At 48.1% G+C, this 18,870-nt stretch overlaps 1 protein-coding gene across 3 annotated transcripts in view; it reads left to right on the top strand.

The window, feature by feature from the left end:
* The window catches only part of LOC144146992 (monocarboxylate transporter 9-like), a 48,354-nt gene extending 34,570 nt beyond the window's left edge, over window positions 1–13,784 (top strand). For all 3 annotated transcript variants that reach the window (XM_077678988.1, XM_077678987.1, XM_077678989.1), the window contains 3 exons: window positions 2,884–3,027; window positions 6,641–7,627; window positions 9,548–13,784. In XM_077678988.1, coding sequence (XP_077535114.1) covers window positions 2,884–3,027; window positions 6,641–7,627; window positions 9,548–9,726 — 1,310 coding nt within the window. In that variant the 3' untranslated portion in view covers window positions 9,727–13,784. The remainder of the gene's footprint in view (window positions 1–2,883; window positions 3,028–6,640; window positions 7,628–9,547) is intronic.
* Window positions 13,785–18,870: the final 5,086 nt, after the last annotated feature.

Below are 18,870 nucleotides of genomic sequence, written 5' to 3'. Positions count from 1 at the left end.
GGGGGTCCGAGAGGCCGCAGACCGGGCAATGGGGCTTTTCCGGATGCGGGCAGACGTCTTGGCGGTGGCCGACGTCTCCGCACCGCTTGAAAACTTGAATGGTGCGTCGATATGGACGACAGCGTATGAGCTCACAGTTCACTTTTACATAGTATGGGACGCGTGTGCCGTTGAATGTGAGGAGGGCTGATTTGGTACGGCCCATTAGCCTAGCGTGGATGAGGTACGGGCGATTGTTCTCGGTGTATTCCAGGAGCTTCTCCGGAGTGATGTCGTCCGGCAGGCCGTGAATGACGCCACGGGATGTGCCCGGTGGAGGCTTCATGTAGGCGGTGATGTCATAGTTGACGTTGCGGAGAGGGATGCTTGTCAGTTGTGAGAGCCTGTCAGCGACGTAGGGGTCAGGTGTACCGATGACCAAGAGATTGCTTGCCGGTTGCACTTGGGTAGTAATTAAAGCTCGGAACTGCTTTTCTGGAATCCCGTTGGCCAGAATGAGCGCCTGGGAAAGCTCTTGGTTGGTCCAATCATGAACGCGGAGGCCGTTGAGTGGCCAGAAGACTGTGATATAGTGGTCAGCAGGAATGCGTGGCGGCGGAATAGCGCGCGTCGGCGGAGTAGGCTTTGGAGAAGTGGTAATGCTTGCCTGTTTGTCGGTGCGCTTGCTTTTGTTGCGGGAGGATAGGACCTGCAGCCATGGGTTTGGTGGGTTGATGGCGCGGCCGCTTAGGGCGTCATATTCCATCGGTGCGGCGCTTGTTGAGGGCGGTGGTTCTGCTTGCGCGGCGCAGTCGACTGTTGTAGCTTGGGGAGGCCGGGAATCGTCTTCTCGAGCGGCATTTTCGTCTCCTAGCACGAGCGGAGTCGGTTGTGAGTGCAGCTGTGAGGCTTGCATGGTCGGGTTGCGCCGTCTTGGCGGGAGAACTGCTGTGCTCGCTAGGCCTGACGGTGAGGCCTAGCAGCGAGCCGGCGTGCTCGGTCATTCAGGCGGCTGTAGGTTCGCCCTCCGCTTGTCCTGGGGGGCAATTCCGCTGTCCTGCGATTCCTCTGGACGTCAGGAATCCATTGCTCCGTGTGGCGTCGTGGTCGTTGGACAGCAGTCGCGTCTTGAAAGGCAAAAAGCGGAAGCCGAAACAGTGCTACTTGCTCTACTACTACTTGCCCTACTGAACACTGAAGGCTGAATAATTTTGTTTCAATTCAAGAATCCTTTAAATGATATCGTTAGGCGACAGAAAAGGCCTCATTTGCCTAAATTAAAGCAAATACCGGTGATATATTTTGTTCCGTTCCCCATCACTCCTTTGTAATAATTTCGGATTGCTGAGCACGAGGTCGCGGGTTCGATTCCCGGCCGCGGCGGCCGCTTTTCTGATGGAGGCGAAAAGCAAAAACGCCCGTGTGTTCGAGATTTCGGCGCACGTTAAAGATCCCCAGGTGGTCTAAATTAATCCGGAGCCCTCCACTACGGCGCGCCTAATCGCCTGCGTTGCGTCGGCGCGTTAAACCCCACAATCAATCAATAATTTCAGATAGCCAGATAAATCCGTGCGGGTTACTGTTTCAGCGAAAGGCACACGAAGGGCCTTGTTAGTATTCGGTGAAAGAATAGGGTGCATGTACCCAGACGGTTTTCATTTATGTAAGCGTGTATTCATAAGCATGTCTCACCCCGTCTGGACGAGATTAATATCGTTTGCTCCGGCGGGGTGGATAGAGAAACCTAGCCGTCCAGGCTTAACGGGACCAAGCATGCACCTGACACCCCAGGAACCCCTCCATTCGAGCTACTGCTTTTAAAAACGTGCATCTCCTTTTTTAAGTAATGACTTCTCCAGCGAAAGAGAAGTTCTTGTGGGGCGGAGAAGCACGTCGCATGAAACTGGATTACAGCCTTTTACGCCCGTTTCTGGGCCTCTTATCTCGGGACTAGAGAAACACACACTTAACGGGAAATGTTAGCAACCTCGTGGTTCGAACCTACTCTCCCTATCAGCACGTCACGAGACAGGAGTATTGAAGGATTCGTTAAAAAAAAAGAGGTGCGCGCACGTTAGTTACCATTCTCAGCTGTGGCTACATTTTTGAGCGTGAATGGGCATACCGGGCAATAAACAGACAATGCTGCTTTCGTCGCTGCAAATGGAAGTCTTAGGCAGAGAGATGTTAGAGTTAGCTGTTCTAATATATAAACACCATAGCTTGACCATCACCAGGATGAATTAGAAATGCCCGTATCTGCTCGGTATACAAACAAGGTTAAAACAAGAAACCCCTTTGTTATCACAGTTGTTCAACTTTTTTAATGCGGCGGTAGAAGACAGGTTTGAAAAGAATCATTTACTGTTGAAGTTAACGCGTACTCAGAGAAGAAAAACAACAAACATTCTAGTATTCCGCTAAGCGTGGTTTTTTTTTACGCATACGCTCAGTAAGAAATGCCATTGCTCAAAAACCCCTTGGGGCCAAAAAAAGAAAACGGCCAAAGCAGCGCGACTCACAAGCAGTTTTCTCAAGTAGCCTCTGTGACATCACAGGAACTAGTTTGTGCAATTGAGGCCTTACATTCGAAGTTATACGCCATACATTCTAATGTACCTGTGTGATAATATGGTGCGAATGATGCTGACTATTAAAAGTGAAAGTTAAAAAACTTCTTCGGTCCTGGTATCACAACGGTATTGGGATAAATCTTCCGTTATCCTGCGTTCTGTCGTTTTTAAGACCACTGGCATCATGAGCACAGTTTATGTTGATAATTTTCTCGCAGATTTTCATATTAAGGAATCAGAGAACACAAGGAACGCTTAAAACGAACACTGCTTCAGCTCAGAATTATTCAAGTGCTTAGACATTTAGCACACGTGTTATCGTAACTTGCAGGTCTCCTCATCAGTTTGCTGCAACGGCGGATCTCGATCACCAATATAATCATTCTGAGCTGCTTCATTTCGTCGGTTGGGATAACTGCGTCGGCGTTTACAAGAGATGTCTACGGCCTGACCATCACAATTGGTGTTATTTACGGTGAGTTGCATGAGCAAGCTATCCGTTGTTCGTAAGTGGAGTTGCGCACAGATCGGTAGGATGTGCTTACTTTCATCTCAGTTTTTTCCCCTAAATATAGGCTCTGCCTCAGATGTTTTTATGAGCATACCTACGCGTGAAAGAAAAATAAACTTCCAAAACAGCAACTGCAAACAGTTGCGCTGCTCCTACGGTTCCGGTTGCTCCCATTGTAACCTCACCTGAAATACCCTATAAATTTTGTTTGTAGATTGGAAATATTAAAGGTAAAACGACTGTCTTGGTTATTTTCTAAGAGGTACTAAAGCTTGCATCATTCTGGAGAAATACGGTCTCGCGTAAAGCAAAAGAAATTGGGCGAGGTGACTAGAAATCCTGCATTGTCAAGCGGTAAGTCTCCTTGGACAACTTCAGCGACAGCTCAAGGTGAGCTGTCCCGTGATAGTACAAAATTTTGGCACAAGGAACGATGAAGGGTTTGTAAAGGAACGATCAACCCAATAATGTTTCGGGAAAATTTTAGGCATCATTTGGTTTCCATTTAGAAGTAAGAATTAAGGGGCACAAGCTACAATTGAATGGGTAGCGGTACTGGGCTACGGATAAAGTGAGACCACACGCTGTCCTCTCACATTCATTAGAACTTGTATGCCCGTGTTTGTGCACGTTGTGAAGAGGAATGCCGCTTTACTCGAACGAGAATACCTCCAAAAGAAGAACCTACACACCGTCCGAATCAGGACACTGATTTTATGAAAGCAGTGGGAAATTATAGTTGTCACATTAGTGTAGTCCTGTGACGGCTATCCTGATCAAGATGAGCCTTTGCGCCATGGACATCATGAAAAATGAGTGCTCACACAGACATCCAGTTGTCGGATGAAGAACTTCGACTACTTGCCCTTCCTTCACTTTCATTACCTATCCAAGTCGTTCTGGACACATTTCCATTCACTAAAGGCTTGAATAAATCAAGCAACCAAACACATATTTATCTACGCACGCTATATGTAAAAACCGAGACATGCAGAGCTTCGCTGTTGTTGCGACCGGGCGGGGGCACCTGATCCAAGCTCCGTGGCCTCCGACATACGAGTGGTAGCGTGTATGATTCGAGCGGCCAGTCGCTGTTGCAGCCGTGAAGAAGTCCAGAAGCCGTAGGCTAACGTGACTGTTTACTTCATAGCGAGAGGTGAGCCGAAGCCAAAGAACAATGCCCCGACGGGCCAGGTTACAATACAGGACTCGAGCAGAGCGACAACATCGATTCGCTGCTCTAACAGGAATGGTTTACAACGCTTGGGCAGCTCTATTTATACCCAAAAGCGATAACGGTCAAACGCAACAAGCGGGAACACGCACAACACTCTTTCCAGAGTTCGTAAGCCGTTCATAGCCTCGGGCACGTTGAGTCCGAGAGAGGGGAGAGAGGAGGACTCCGTTGCGATCGGCGGGGCATCTGTGTCCTTGAAGTGCGTGGAGACGAGCCTCGTCGCCAACCGCCGAAGTTTTGAAATGCGCTGAGAGCAAAGCGTCTGACGCGGCTTTGTCGCAACTTGTTGCCGACATGATTGCGCCTGTTTTCGAAGGCGCACGAGTGGCTTCGCTGCACAGCCGAGGAGTGATTCGGGACAGTACGGCGGCGCTGGCCGATTCGTAACACTGTAAAAAAATCCGTCATCACAGAGTGCGAATAGAGCAGACTATTTAGTATACGCATGAAGAAAGAACTTGTTACTTATCACTGGTTACGCAATTTTAAAAGCGAAGGCGATGTGACACACGGCAACTGTTTATCATGATCAGTTATGCAAGAAACGAGCCAAGTTTATAATGGCGTGAGTTAGAGCTGTGGAAGTTTTGTGTGAAGGTAGCTGTATGTAGTAAAGAAGAACTGTATTTCTTTCCTCCATATGATAAAGTGTAAATGTTGTTTCATCATGCAAACACGCAACAAACAGAACTGTCCCCTACCCTTTCAAGAGTTGGTGCTGCATGAACACCCTGCGTGGAATTAGTTACCGCTGACACGGCTTTCCTTTACAGTAAATTAAGTGTAGTAACATTGCTCATTTTTGTGGTACTCCACACAAGCGAACAGTAATTAACATGTGAGAAAAAAAATTGCCTCCATCTTCCCGCGAGGGAACCCTGGTGTGATGCTGCGCATCTGGGGGTTCAATTGGCGTTTACATTGGGTTGATTCTCTACATCGCGTGAAACGTATTGTGAACGCGTAGGATGCCTTCCATCACATACGGATGTTCTCATACACGGGACGATGGAGGCAATTTTACATTTTCATGCACATGCATACGCGAAATGAGAGAGTACATGTGTTTTAGCGGCCACCACCCAGCGCGACACCCGCTTTATATTCACAGCGCTTGAAGGAGAGGAGACCGCGGAGGATAGTCGCGCATGCGCGCACATGCGCACCGGAGCAGCTGTTAACGCAGCGTTAACGCAGCGAAGCGCGCGCCAACCAAGCGCGCCAGCTGTCGTTATGCTAATGCGCCGGAGTGAGAGTGTTGCACATAGCTGTGGTAGAGACAAACGGAGGAGAGTCGCGCATGCGCAGGTGGCGTGCGGACGGACGCCGTCGACGCAGGAGGGACATGCCTCAGAGCAAGAGATGCACCGCATCTAAAAAGACGTATAGCACATGCGAAAGGGTAAACGATTTAAGGTGTCAAGTACACACAAAAAACGGGGGGCACCAAAAGACCGATATTCTGATAAGCGAATATATAAACAAAACTGCGTTACAGCTGTTATTGTGGTAAATAAAACTGCACATGGTTAAAATATTTAAAGGAGCACTGACACGAAAATTTCATGTTCCACTTTTATTGTTTTTATCGATGCTTAATTGTCTGGCGAACCCGAAACAGCCCTTCAAATACTTCAGCGCGCGATAGTTAATTACATTGAACGGCCTGAAAATCGTTTGTTTCAAATTCCCGCGCTTTCATCCCGAACGGCGCATATGACAGACTCCCGGACAGACGTCACCGCTTTGTGCGGACGTCACCGGCGCCCGCTTGAGAGGGTGTTGCGCCCGCTCGCCGCTCGTGGGGTCGCGCGCGTGAAGGGACGTCACGAGTTTTTGACGAGCGCTGTCGCGTCACTTCTTTTCCGCTCTTGGATTGACGTCACGCTGATGTCCATTTGCTGAGCGCCGCTCCGCGCGCTGCTCCGTCGGCGCGATAAATGAGATCCAATTGAACTACGTTCTTCGCGTCGCAGGCCGCTCATATTTCAGCCAGGGTATTATGTTGAGTGAAGGAAGCGAACTGTGCAATAATATTAACGCCGAAAATTGGTGTCAGTGCTCCTTTAAGATGTATGCTACCTTCAGCCCAGAATTGCAAAGAAAATTATGCATCAAGTTCGTATACAATCCGTGTAAAGATAAACAACAGCACAGGTTTAGGTATCGGCCGCAGTCAAAACGTCCATTACTTACAAAGCTGTCTCTTGCTGCTTCCTTTGCGTGTCGTATTAAAACACTCAAAAATTTGTTTTACGAATGTGTGTATTGAAATTGTTTCCGTAAGCTGGGATTGACAGTTGTGCAAGTAATCTTAGCAAAAACCTTCATTTCTTTCAGGCTGCGGTATGGGCACATTCGTCACCTCTGCCATCGTTTTCAACCTCAGGCTCTTCGACAAGTACAAGGGAACAGCTGTCGGATTCACCTTTATCGCTTGGGCGGCGGGTGGAATGTATGGCCCCGCAGTGTTTACTTATTTCCACTCGGCGTACGGGTTCAACGGCGCCCTGCTTTTGACCGGAGGCCTCCTTTGGCACTCTGTGCCGCTCAGCATGCTTCTCAGGAATCCGGATTTTCTCACTCCTAAGTGCCTCAGTATTCTCAGAAGAAAGTTATCGGCAAATGTGTTCGAAAAATCGGTTAAATCGGATGTGGACGCGACATCGATTTCTCCACAGAAGGAATCAGAATCTACTGCGTTGTTTCACGAAGAAATCACCAGTAACGGAACACTAAAAATTCCGACCCAAGCAATGAACCCGCCTTCCTCAAAACTGAAGGCAACCGAAAGCCTCGTTGAAGGCCTCAAGAAATCAAACAATGCAAACGGAGCCCTTCGTCAAGGACAATACCAGGAAGCAGCAAGATCTGTCTTCAAGTCACCCGGATTTTATGTTTGTATGTTTGCGACGATGGTGGGAGAATACTCGCTTCTGTCCTTCGGAACCACCATTGTTGACTTTGCGGTAGGCAAAGGAATAGCACTGAACATAGCCATGAACCTTGTCACGAGCACATCGGTGGGTCAGCTTATAGGGCGATTGTTCCTCGTACCACTATCTGACCTCTGCCCTGCAAGTCGCTGGCCTCTGTACGCCACGTCCTACGTCCTCATAGCGTTGTGCGTTTTAGCGACCCCCTATGTAGGAACTATTGGGGCCATCCTCGCCCTGAGAGTCGCCGAATCCGCATCGCAGGGCTTTGCGGCCTCCGTTCGTGGCATCCTCCTCGCTCAACTCCTGGGCGTTGATGCCGTGGCGTTCTGCACTGGCCTCTTCGGTGCTGCTATGGTGCCCGTGTGGCTAACCAATCCCCGAATAATCGGTGAGTGTACCTTTCCCGTGCGATATTCGTAACTCTATGGAAAAGAACACTGCGGTGATTTCGCAGTCAGTTCCCCTTGCAGTCACATTTGGCAGTTCAAGCCACGTAGTATGTGATTTGAATAATATGCGTGAGCAGTCGATGGGGCATGCCAGCAAACCTATCGCGTCGGTTCACATCGATATGTCAACCTAGCGAGCGACTGAACAGCACAGAACAAGACAGGGCGGAGGGAGCGTGGAGACGGCGCCATATGACACTGCGCCCACGTTGCCAGGGCGACGCCAGATTGAAGTGCGGCTCTACACCTGGCTATGAACATGCGTGAAAACAGGAGGGTCGTGCGGATCAGGCCCAGCGCTTTGTTGGCAAGCAGGAAGGTCGAGGCGGTCACAGATTCTAAAAATATCAAGAAAATATCGTCAATTAGGATTGATTTAGCGGGCGTCTAGAGCCTTCGCATATTTTTATGCTAGATCAACTACCATAATAACTGTACTCTACTTTTAACAGTGGAGCGGTATAAGCTTGACCTTGGTGCGCTGGCGTTAGCAAAAAAAGATACCAAGAAAGAAACTGTCCCACAGCGAGGCGCCCCGCACGACCTTCGGGCAGTTGCGTAGGCATAACCAAGCGGCGCCTAGCTATTACGTCACTGCGCCGACGCGGCGACACGAACACAGCGCTTCATCGGCGCAGTCGCCGGTCTAACCTCGAAGGTGCAGTGAACCTAAATGCTGCCAGAGGCTCATCGCGTCACTTTAGGATAGCAGGCGCATTTACACTTTCCCCTATACCCCTTTCCACAAATCTCCACCTGAAAAGAACGAGCGATCATACACACAGCGCGTCATGAATCCGCGCTAGACACATCGTTTACACCAGCGCAGAACATGGGTCGTGCGAAGAAGTGTGCAACTCTCGAGGAAGAAGAAGCGCAGAGTGAACGCCGCTGTGTCGCTGCTCAAGAACACATGGGCTACGATCCAACCCCGAGTATCGCGCCGAAGCCTTCCAAAATCTTGCGAAACTTAGCAAAACCGGAAAAACCTACGTCGACTCCCAACTCCGCTGTTTCTTCAGCCTTCTACCACGAGGGCAAGCTGTGCCTATTTTGTAATGTTGGAGCCTTCGGTAATTCGATTTTTAACTATTTCGGCATATTAAAATGGTTTTGGTTTCGACAGAGTGTAACATATGAAGAATTCAGGCAATGCGGGAAATGGTGGGAGGGTACAGCATGTATCCTTTTCTGATTGTCTTACTTCTTCGCATCACTAAACTTTTTTCTATCCTCTCTGATGAAAAAAAGTTAACTTGCCGTCGTGCTCGCAAACTTCGTTGTTGTTTTTCACGTGTGTACGACTTTTCACTCATGTTAAAACTGCACTCGTTTTTTGAGTTTCGTTCGCTTCTAAACTATATACTCTATACTTAAATTTTGGCCGCCTATGATTTTGTAACTAAGTCTATATATACTTGTCTAATAGTGACCACTAATGTACTCTGGCCTGCGGCAAAACGGTCCTTATCCGTAATTATAGTCAGCTGTTTATTAACAATGTTTAGTATTCCAGACACTGTCCTTGGCTTGCTCAGGCTTCCAAAATTAGAACGATTCACCCACGTCGTTCATTTTGTTCAAGACAAAAAAAAACTTTTCTCGTTAAACGTGCAACAATGGCACAAAAACAGTTTCTACAACCCAGCTAAGGGGTAGTTTATTAAAATCGAATTGAACAGTACACGAATTCTGTTTGCTGTAAAATGGCGAGTGTACGCACCACTGAACATTTTTATTTTTTCGCCATCCCTCTTTCACTAATCCTATTGTCCGGATTTTCGTTATGTTACCCTAGAGGGAGAATAACCAGCTCACGTTGTCTAGCCCACCGTTCCTGTATATTTTATATTTTGCAGGGTTCTTCCGCGACGGCATGGGCTCGTACAACGAATTCTACCGGATGCTTGGTGCAGTGAACATTTCCGCTGCTGTGATAACGACTGTGTTTTTTGTCTGCAATTGGAAAACCCTGGTGCAAAAGCGGAGGCGTGACCTTGGGGTGCCCGAACAGGACACGAAAGCAAATCCAGCCTGATCAGCGCGCGTTCGCACAGCAACTTTCAAAGCTGCACCCATTGCTCCTAAGAACACTGATTTATTCAAAGTGATGACAATTCATAGTCCACGCGATGCCACACACTTACCAGGAGGAAAGCCTGCAAAGTGTGTTTTGGTCAGTTCAAGCAGTCTTAAAGTTCCTAGATACGCAGGTTATGAAACAAGTGAAAGCACAGCCATTGAAAACTAACCATAAATTTGGTGCTTATGGTAGCCTAAAAATGCCGTCCCCACAATCCAACATTTCCAAGAACCAATTATACAATATAAAGAGTTAGTCAAAACATTTCCTTTACTTCATGAAAGAAATGTCGTACATGAGGTGTGTGCGCAATGCTCGCAGTGAAGAACAGAGCAGACGAAATGGGAATGGGTCTCACAATTAGAGAAATAAGAGACACTAGGACGGTGCAAAGATGTGCAAGACATTGCACTTTTCAGCAGAAGACGAGAGGGAGGAAGTGAGAGGCAGCAGAACGTCCGGCACCTTGTGTATGAAAAGAAGAAGCGAGTGAGGACAAAAATGTTGGGAAGGAGTAAATGAGTTTGTAAATGAGTGCTCGCTCGGACTGCAAAGTGGGTTGCAATTCAGGATCCCTTAAAACACTCAGCGCATACAAGGTTTACGCAAACTGAATTTTCCGTAAGGACAAGTCAGTCGAGTGCCTAAGGCCATCACAACAAACTGAAATCAGCCCATGAGGGCCTTGAGAAGCTAGTGGTATTCCAGAAGAAGAGAAGAGCAGGGTCCGAAAACAGCAGTCAAGAAGCAACAAGTCCTTCAATGCGCCGTGCAGTTCTATATTAGTTCAGTAACTCGTATACTCCGGCGAAGCCTGCGGAAGAGCGGGTTCATGGCCCACGTTTTGCTGAAAGCCCCGAGCATTGTGCCAATCGCCGACCCACCAGCCACATCTAAGTCTTCTGGGAGCGTCCTCGATATGCTAGGTGCCGGGTGGTGGTTTCCGTGATTGTGCTTGCGAAGTGACAATCGACGAGCCCGTGCACCGCCCTTCGCACCGAATACCAAGATGTGTGTCCAGCAGCACCGCTTCCATCGGTGTTAAACTGCTCGCTTGTGCCAAAGTACTGCAAACCATGACAGTAGGCCATACATTTTGTGCTGCCATGAGCACTGCAAAATTAGATGTTGTAACGGTCACTCAGTTTTACTTCCACTTTGTCCCCGCGGTTTTTTTCAGTGCCCGTAAGAGGGATATACGTTGCGGCAAAGGCAACTTGGCGAGCGCAGTTTTGCTCATATTAGGGTGTAGATATTCTAAAAAAATGTAGTGCAATGGGCCGCTAAGACGACTGTATCACTGCGCCGAGTTTCTCTTACGACTCCGAGAGAGTTCACCGTGTAGTTGTACAAGTTCCGGCCTGCGCGTTTGCAGTGTTTCCACGTGGAAAAAATAACAGAAAACGACTGCGACTAATCGCCCAAAAAAACTATATCAGAACAAATTGTGTTATGTTGAATATCCTATACGACCACATAACCATGGAAACGTTTGCAAAAAGTTTTATCTCATTGGGTATAAGCGCAATTTAAGGGTCAATTACATAAAGCCGCTGCTATTAAGCCATTAATGCAGCATCAGAAAGCCCCTGTTAAACGAAATCTTGCATGTTTGTCTGCAATGATTGAAACTTTAGTCCTTGAACGTTTATTAGATCTTATCAGCACACATCTATTGTATATGGCAAAGTACAAAGAATCATTTTCGATTCCTTGAACTTCCTTAGATTGCACCCTCGAGAACTGTGTTTTGCATTTGCACTCGACCGGCGTTTACAGGTTGATTTTGCCGCCGTGGTTACTGCGAAAGCGTTAGATTTTGCGGGGGGAGGGGGGGTGTAAAATGCGCCGTCCTGACCAAGAGGCGTGGTTCAAAATGACCGAGGGCGCGAAGAACAAGAGTTTAATTTCATATTTATCCGTCAAGTTCCTGTAAGCAAAGCAAAGTAAATTAGGTAGAACCAAGTTGGCAACTTTAGACATGGGTGGGGAACGAACCCGTGGTCAACAGAATTAGAGACGATCACGCTTTCGTAACATTATGGTGACTGGGCCCATTGACAGTGTGTTGTCGCCTTAGACTTACAAACGGGGCTTAGGGACAAGTAGTGGGCCCTACACAACCACTTTGGCCTTTCAACCTACCCAAGTACCAATTAGGTGAGTAGCTATGTATGGTTCTGGTAAATGTTCTGTTTACTTCCCTGCAAGCGAAGCTTTATCATGCAGCATTCCATCGCTATTATAAAGCCGATACGGACCCAGGTATGTTCCGGACTGCAGTTAGATATAAGATCGCGCTTAGCAATGTCGGCAGCCGCATGCCTACCTTTGGGTGCAATGAGTTCGGCATGTCGTCAAGGTCAAGGTTAAGGCTGCCTAATTTTACCGTAAATATAGTTCTGACTCCTTACGAGGCAGTTTTCCAAGATCCTCAGTCACAGTGAAGGAGAGAAGAAACAACTTCAAAGGGGCCATGCAGACAAAACGCAAGTCTGGTTCATTCGACAGATTGCCTCGTTAGAATCCTACTGACACCAAGTTTAACTCACACTTCGCTCAAATAAGCTGCACAATTAGGGAAAAAAGAGAATGGAAATGAGACAGACTAGGTCATTTCCTGCAACGGAACCTATAATGTCATATGCCTAGCTGTGCGATCGGCTGAGGCCGCCAAAAGCAAAAGCAAACTAGGCAGGCATTATAAGCTATCGAGCGAGCTATCTGCGCCTAAATGTAATGCATATTAATTTTACAGCAGTAATTGAATGGTGCGATAAACAAGGAAAGGCGAAAATACACGTAAACATAGAAGTACCGATGCGCACTGCTTGCTTTTGGTAGTGTGCGCGCTATGCTTGTTTTAGCTGCACAGCAGTACGTCCCTTTGGAGTTGTCTTACAGGACACTTGCCGACTGGCGTAAGTGAAGTTGTCTTACTTGACCGTGTTTGTCGAGGATACCCCATGTTTCACGAAACGATTACTTTCTACAGTAACAAAAACAAGTCAGGTGCCAGGTGCAAATACGGTCGAAAACAAAGCAACGGCGGACAATTGTTCGTGGCTGAGTATAGTAGCGCCATCTGGGAGGACTGACGGCAAGCAAGGCTGCAGAGCCGAGTGGCGCAGTGGAATTTCGTTTGAATACGCGCACTTATGACTTCATGGCAGACGTCATAGAAACACCATAAGAGGGAAAACCAAAGATTTATCCTAAATTTATTTATTTATCAGTAAAGACGACGCCATTTGCTGCCGGACGAGCGCTGTGGCACTATAAAACACGAAATCTTTCAAATAAAAGTTTTATTTTGTATGCATGGCCCCTCTGAAGGTGAGCTTTACGACCTCCCCGGCCACTTCACACTCACTTTACCTCGCGCTGTAGCTACCGTTTGACGAGGCTAAGCCCCACATCGTGACATAAAGTCTAACGTCAGGATGTCGGATGCCCCGCATCTCCCCTCCCTCTGCTCTACGTCGAACTGTGCACAAGCTATTCAAAAACGTGAAAAATGAGGGATTCTGTACTAAACAAAAATTTTGGATGAGGTTTTATTCAACAGGCTTCACGAATTTCACGTGAAATTGAGGTGGTAAGCTGGCAATACTGTCGCAATAAAAGCCGCAAAGAAAAAAATTGTGGTGTGGTGATGATGATGGTGATGACGATAATGCAGAATGTAATTTGAGCGCGCGTCCCCCCAATTGTCGTCCTCATGATGCCACCGAGCCCCTGCGGCCCACCACTCACCAGGTACCCAGGACTTTCTGACAGCACCCGCAACACTGCAGTTCGAAAGTGGTGCTTCCGCATTCGTTACATCCAAGCCAGTGTTCAGCTGTCATCGTAGTTGCTTTTTACGTCGCGATTGGCTGCCAGTGTATATGGTTACTGTTTCTGCCTCTTGTTAAGCATTCTTCAGTAATTGTTACACGGCTGGAATCTTTTTGTGTGTAGGTTTGCTGGCTTTTGTGTTGATTTATACACAATAAAGACTTGTTTTACCATTTGCACTCATCTCAACAGTGCTTGCACAGTATTGTGTGCCAGCACTCATTTTTTGCACAATGTAAAATATATAGAGTTTTTATTAAAACACTCTGCATTCGAAGCACCATTTATCAGTTAAATAACTATTACACGCCATCTTGTCAAAGGATTTTATGTGTGCGCGTGTACATCAGTGTGGGTCAGTAGTCTAGTGCACATTCGCCCGATTGAAGGGATTCGTGGCGATTTATCGCCTTTTTTCGGGAGGTAAGTGAGGGAGAAAAGAACGCTATCATCACCCACCAGCGACAGCTCAGACCCCATATGCTTCAATAGGTGCCTGACGAGCTGAACAAACCATGCTTGCTGTCTCGATAGCATAGCCTTCTACGTCGCTGCCAAAACCCCTCACGCTTCTAACGGCCTACGTACAGTTTCCTAGCAGGGATGTGGGGTTCTACCATTTTTGGGGCAGGATTCACTGCTGCCATAGGTGCTCAAGAAACCCTGTAACACTTTCAACTTTTTTAAAATCTCAAATACTTTCCGAACATAGTCAACGAACACATCTAGTACTTGGCATAAGCGGGCGCAAAATATCTCAGCCCAGAAAAACTTCTCTGTCCCAATCAGATAACTTCGAAACTGGATGAAAACATTTTTCGCTATTTCCCAGCCCTGTAGCGGCCGTTGGCCGGCTTCCTTTCGGTCGGAGCTATGAACATAGGGGATGGTAACTTTTGGAAAAAATTCCGCAAAAGCAAAGGAGAAGCACAAGGCAGATCTGCTGCAACGAGCAAACCACGTGGTGCCGCTGCCTCTTGGCGATAACTGTAGCTTTCGCAGTGCTTCCAGATGCAAAGTAGAGTGAAAGCCTCCTTTACCGGCAGCGTTGCAGAGTCCCTTTAAGGAGTTAAGGTGTATGAAGCGTTCTACGCATGCATGCATGCATCTGCGTCCTTATGCACATCGTAACGAGCTGCAGGATCCTTGGTCCGCTTTTTGGTTGTGACGGATACACGTACGCAGATATTGACGTTCTCTTCATCGAGCCCACTATTTACTAGAGTGAGAAGCTAAGGAAGTGTAAAGCGTGACCGCGATGTCGCTCCCCATTTCACCCGTGGAAGCTGCGCCAATGCAGAACAGAATTTACCAATTGTAGACAGTAAAATGTGTTCTTCGAGGAGTCGACGATTAACGATAATAAATGGTTTGAGTACCAGTTTTCGGCTTTTGTGTGTCACGATGCATACCATACCCCCAAAGCCTATTGGTACGATTACAGTAAATTGGTACATTAAAATGTGTGCTTCGAGGAGTCGACGATTAACGATAATAAATGGTTTGAGTACCACTTTTCGGCTTTTGTGTGCCACGATGCATACCATACCCTCAAAACCTATTGGTACGATTTCGCACTGGACCAAATTAAATTCGACAGTGAGTTCACGCAACTGGAAATACTCTTTTGCCACGCAATCAAGCACTACCCCTTTGAAATAAATACCGCCCGCTTCAGAAAGCCTCGGCTTCAAAGTCCTTTAGCGTCACTGCAGACACGAAGCTGAGAAATAGACTGCTCTTTTCAACAAGGGTTGTCACGTTGTCAGGCAAATCCGAGGAAGCAGTAGGTTGAAACCCACGATGGACGTAGGTGAAATAATTTCGCATGCAGAATATGCTGAGAGTACCGATATACAAAGAAGAAAGCCTGTAATAAGTGACGGAGGAGGCCAGGCGGCCTGAAAAACTGAATCCTGCCAGCTTTCGCCAGCTAGGTTCCCCTCTCCATCTCGGGGAAAAACGAGTGGATACTTCGCAGCGTAGGCCAGGCCCCAGTGCCCAGGCTCGTTGTAGTAGTACACCACCTTTTTTCAATAGATTCACCTAACAAGCTTCTAGAGAAATGTCTCTACAACATTCTCCGATATGTCCTAAGGGCCACCAGCTCTTCCCCGTAAGGATGCAGCCCAGCGACATGCAAGAGACCTCAGCCACTGAGGAAGCCACGCCTTGGAGCACCGGTAGCAGATATGTCTCCTTGCCGGCCGCGGCGGTCGCTCTATAACAGCGAAGCTCTTTAACAAGTCGTAATTTTTCGTGTCCGCAGTTAAAAATACCAAGAAATTGACGAGCGTACACGCGGCAGCACGGGGCTCGCGGCGACCAGCCGGTAGTTAACAAAACTAAGAAAATGCCTAGCGATCGTGTGTACGTGCCTCACGACGACCGCCAAGCGTCCCTTGCGCACGTTTGTGAAGCCAAGCATACCCAGTTAGGGAGATTGGCCAAGATTGAGGTGAGAGACCTGCAGTTAAAAAAAAACTCCCACCTCCCCTCGCGGGAACCCCTGTGTAGATGCGACGCATAGGCGGAGCGGCGAAGAGACCGCGTTTTATAGCGCGCATAACGTTGAGGGGACTGCGTAAGCCGGTCCCAGTCGATGACGACGTTGGCGTACTTGTAAAGCGGCGTGGACTCTAGGTGTTTGAGCCAAGCGTGGATGTTGCTTCGCTGGAGAACGGCACACCGGTTATATGCGCAGCGCGCCCGAAGGAGAGTAAAGTACTGCACATGCGCCGGCCCCAGCGCGTCTGCCGCAGCTATGACGCAACGTGCCACGGCTATGACGCAACACAATCCAACACAATCGACTTTAATCCAATCCAATCCAATCCAAATCCAATCCAATCCAAGCCAAGCCAAGCCAAGCTAAGCCAATCCAATCCAAGCCAATCCAATCCAATGCCCCTCGCGAGAAAGTGTTCGCTATCAGAGAGGAGAGGGGGTGAGCGGCGGAGAGCGCAGCTGGCGCGGCGAGGAGAATGGGGGAGGGGCGGACAACGCCGACGACGACGACGACTACGCCGGAGGGACAAGGCGAGTGGATCAGATGCTCTGCATCTAAAAAAATAAAATGCCTAGCGCTCGTGCGTGCACACCTCGCGGCGACGGCCCAGCATCCTCGACACATGATTGTCTAGCCCAGCACACCCACCGAAGGAGATTGGCCAAGATTGGACAAAAAGGACTCTGCGAGGCGCTGTCTTTCCCTTCACTGCTGGAACTTTGCATATCCCTGCAGAACAAATGCACATACACCTTGATTCCAGGGATCACCCATTTCACTTGCCTTTTCGCCTTTTCTTCTTATTCTTTTTGGGTGATTGCAATACATAGTTCTGCCGGTATGAGGGGACTCCTGTTGTCCTACGAGTTCGCGTATCCTCTATCAGCTAGGATTCCGTCTGGCGGCTTTCCTCAATCTGAATTACGCATGTTTGCAGTTCCTTGCCAGGGTCAGCAACCTCAGAAGACAGCAGGGCAACCTTAAACTCTTTTCTTTCTTACAGCGGTCTCTTTTCCTCGTTATCGTTTCGAACGGTCGCGCACCATTGCTAGAGATCAGCGTTGTCTTGTTCTATTTGTGATTTACTCTTTTCCGCAACTTGTCTGTTGTTTTCTGCGTGAGTCTTCAAGGCGTGGCACTGTGCCGCAAGCATACTTTTGTCGTCTATCCCAGGCCTCAACAACTTAACCTCTTGAGAATGCCGAAGTTCCCTTGTTGTGCCTTCCCCAAGTTCAGATGAGTTGACTCGTAATTCCTCCCGAAGGTCTGCTGCTTGTGATTTCGGCTGCGGCATTTGTTAAGACAGGAGCGATTCTCTCTGTGTGCTTTCTTCTAGCTCAGATACGGGAGACTGTAGTTCAGGGATACGTTCTTCAATCACCTTACCCATATTTTGAACTTCAGACTGGCTCTTTTCTGCAAGCAGCCTGCTGGCTCTGACTCCTTTCCTAGTGACATACATCTCTGTATAGAAATGCTTTGGTGTTGCTCTATTTTCTTATGATTCACAGGGGCTGTAGTAGTTTGCCAGCTTCGGAGCAGGTCTTCTGGGAGTGTCAATCGGGGAACGTAAATTGCATCAATTCCAAGCAGGATTCTGCTTGTTGGCACAACATAAAATAGTAGAGACTTGTGGCGATCTCGAAATTGGACAGTTGCTGTGAAGCATCCACGATACGATACGATATGATACGATTTGAGTAGTTTTTAAGAATTCCTGGCGAAGCTTTAAGTCCTATCTGTACGGCGAAGTACCGCTGAAATATTTTTGGGACAGTTTTCAAACTGCCGATCCTGTATGTACAAGAAAGGAAATCAAAGTTCCATTCGCCTTCATATCAGCCTGGAATCCTAGGCGTGATGGAGTTGCATGTTGACCAAGCCGCGGGTTTCTCATCTTCGTCGGGTCGGGCCTCGATGTTTCATACCGGTAGTCGTGTGTGCATTTTGACAGGAGGTGATGTAGGATGTGGGGTTGCAGGACGTGGCGACCGGTCGAGTTTCCGGAAGTCGCCTAGTTTGCCACAATTAAAACATATTTTCCCTAGGGCTGGACAATGTTAGAGGGGATTCGAAGTGCCGCCACAACGGCCGCACGTTGTAAGCGGAGAGCGCCGACCACTGGTTCGGTCGAATCTAAAGACCGGACGTAATGGTGACGGACTTGTAGTTCTGAGGGTAGTGCAGCGAAATTCGCGACGTGGAAATCAAACCAGTCGCCTTTGTCGCGTCCCGTCGGTGGATTGAACTACTTCTTCCTTAGCTGCTCGATTCTGTTGCAGTTACTCCTGGGCTTCACTTATGTTATGGATGGGTCGCATGGCGTTATCAGACGTCACTGTCGTGCCTTCTGTCAGCAAGCACTCTCCGGTGCGGTCCGACGTAAGGCCTATGATGAATTGATCCACGAGTGAGGAGGCTTCTTCGGAGCCAAGGTTGCATTGTCGACCAATCTACTGTACTTGGCGCGCAAACTCGATCGCCCATTCTGAATTTTCTTGACGTAAGACTCGAAACTGGACACGGTTGATCGGTTTTGATCCCGCGGCGTCGAAGTGAGCAGGGAGTTCTTAGACGAGGTAGTCATATTCGTATACGGCATCTGCGCCCGCCGGTTTGGTTCTGTTTCCCACTGCTCCTAGAAAAGTCTTCAGAAGTTCCGCTTGCCGTTGGAGTGCAAAATTTTCGCAGCGTCCTGCTATGAGATACGTTTTAAAAGAGCGGTGACACTCATTATGACATAGTCAGTC

The sequence above is a fragment of the Haemaphysalis longicornis genome, unplaced genomic scaffold (genome assembly GCF_048455015.1).
Source record: "Haemaphysalis longicornis isolate Haplotype H1 unplaced genomic scaffold, Haemaphysalis longicornis Haplotype H1 scaffold_7, whole genome shotgun sequence".
NCBI classification, from domain to species: Eukaryota; Metazoa; Arthropoda; class Arachnida; order Ixodida; family Ixodidae; genus Haemaphysalis; species Haemaphysalis longicornis.
The sequence above is the reverse complement of the archived record's forward strand: the minus strand, read 5'-3'. Positions and strand labels throughout refer to the sequence as shown.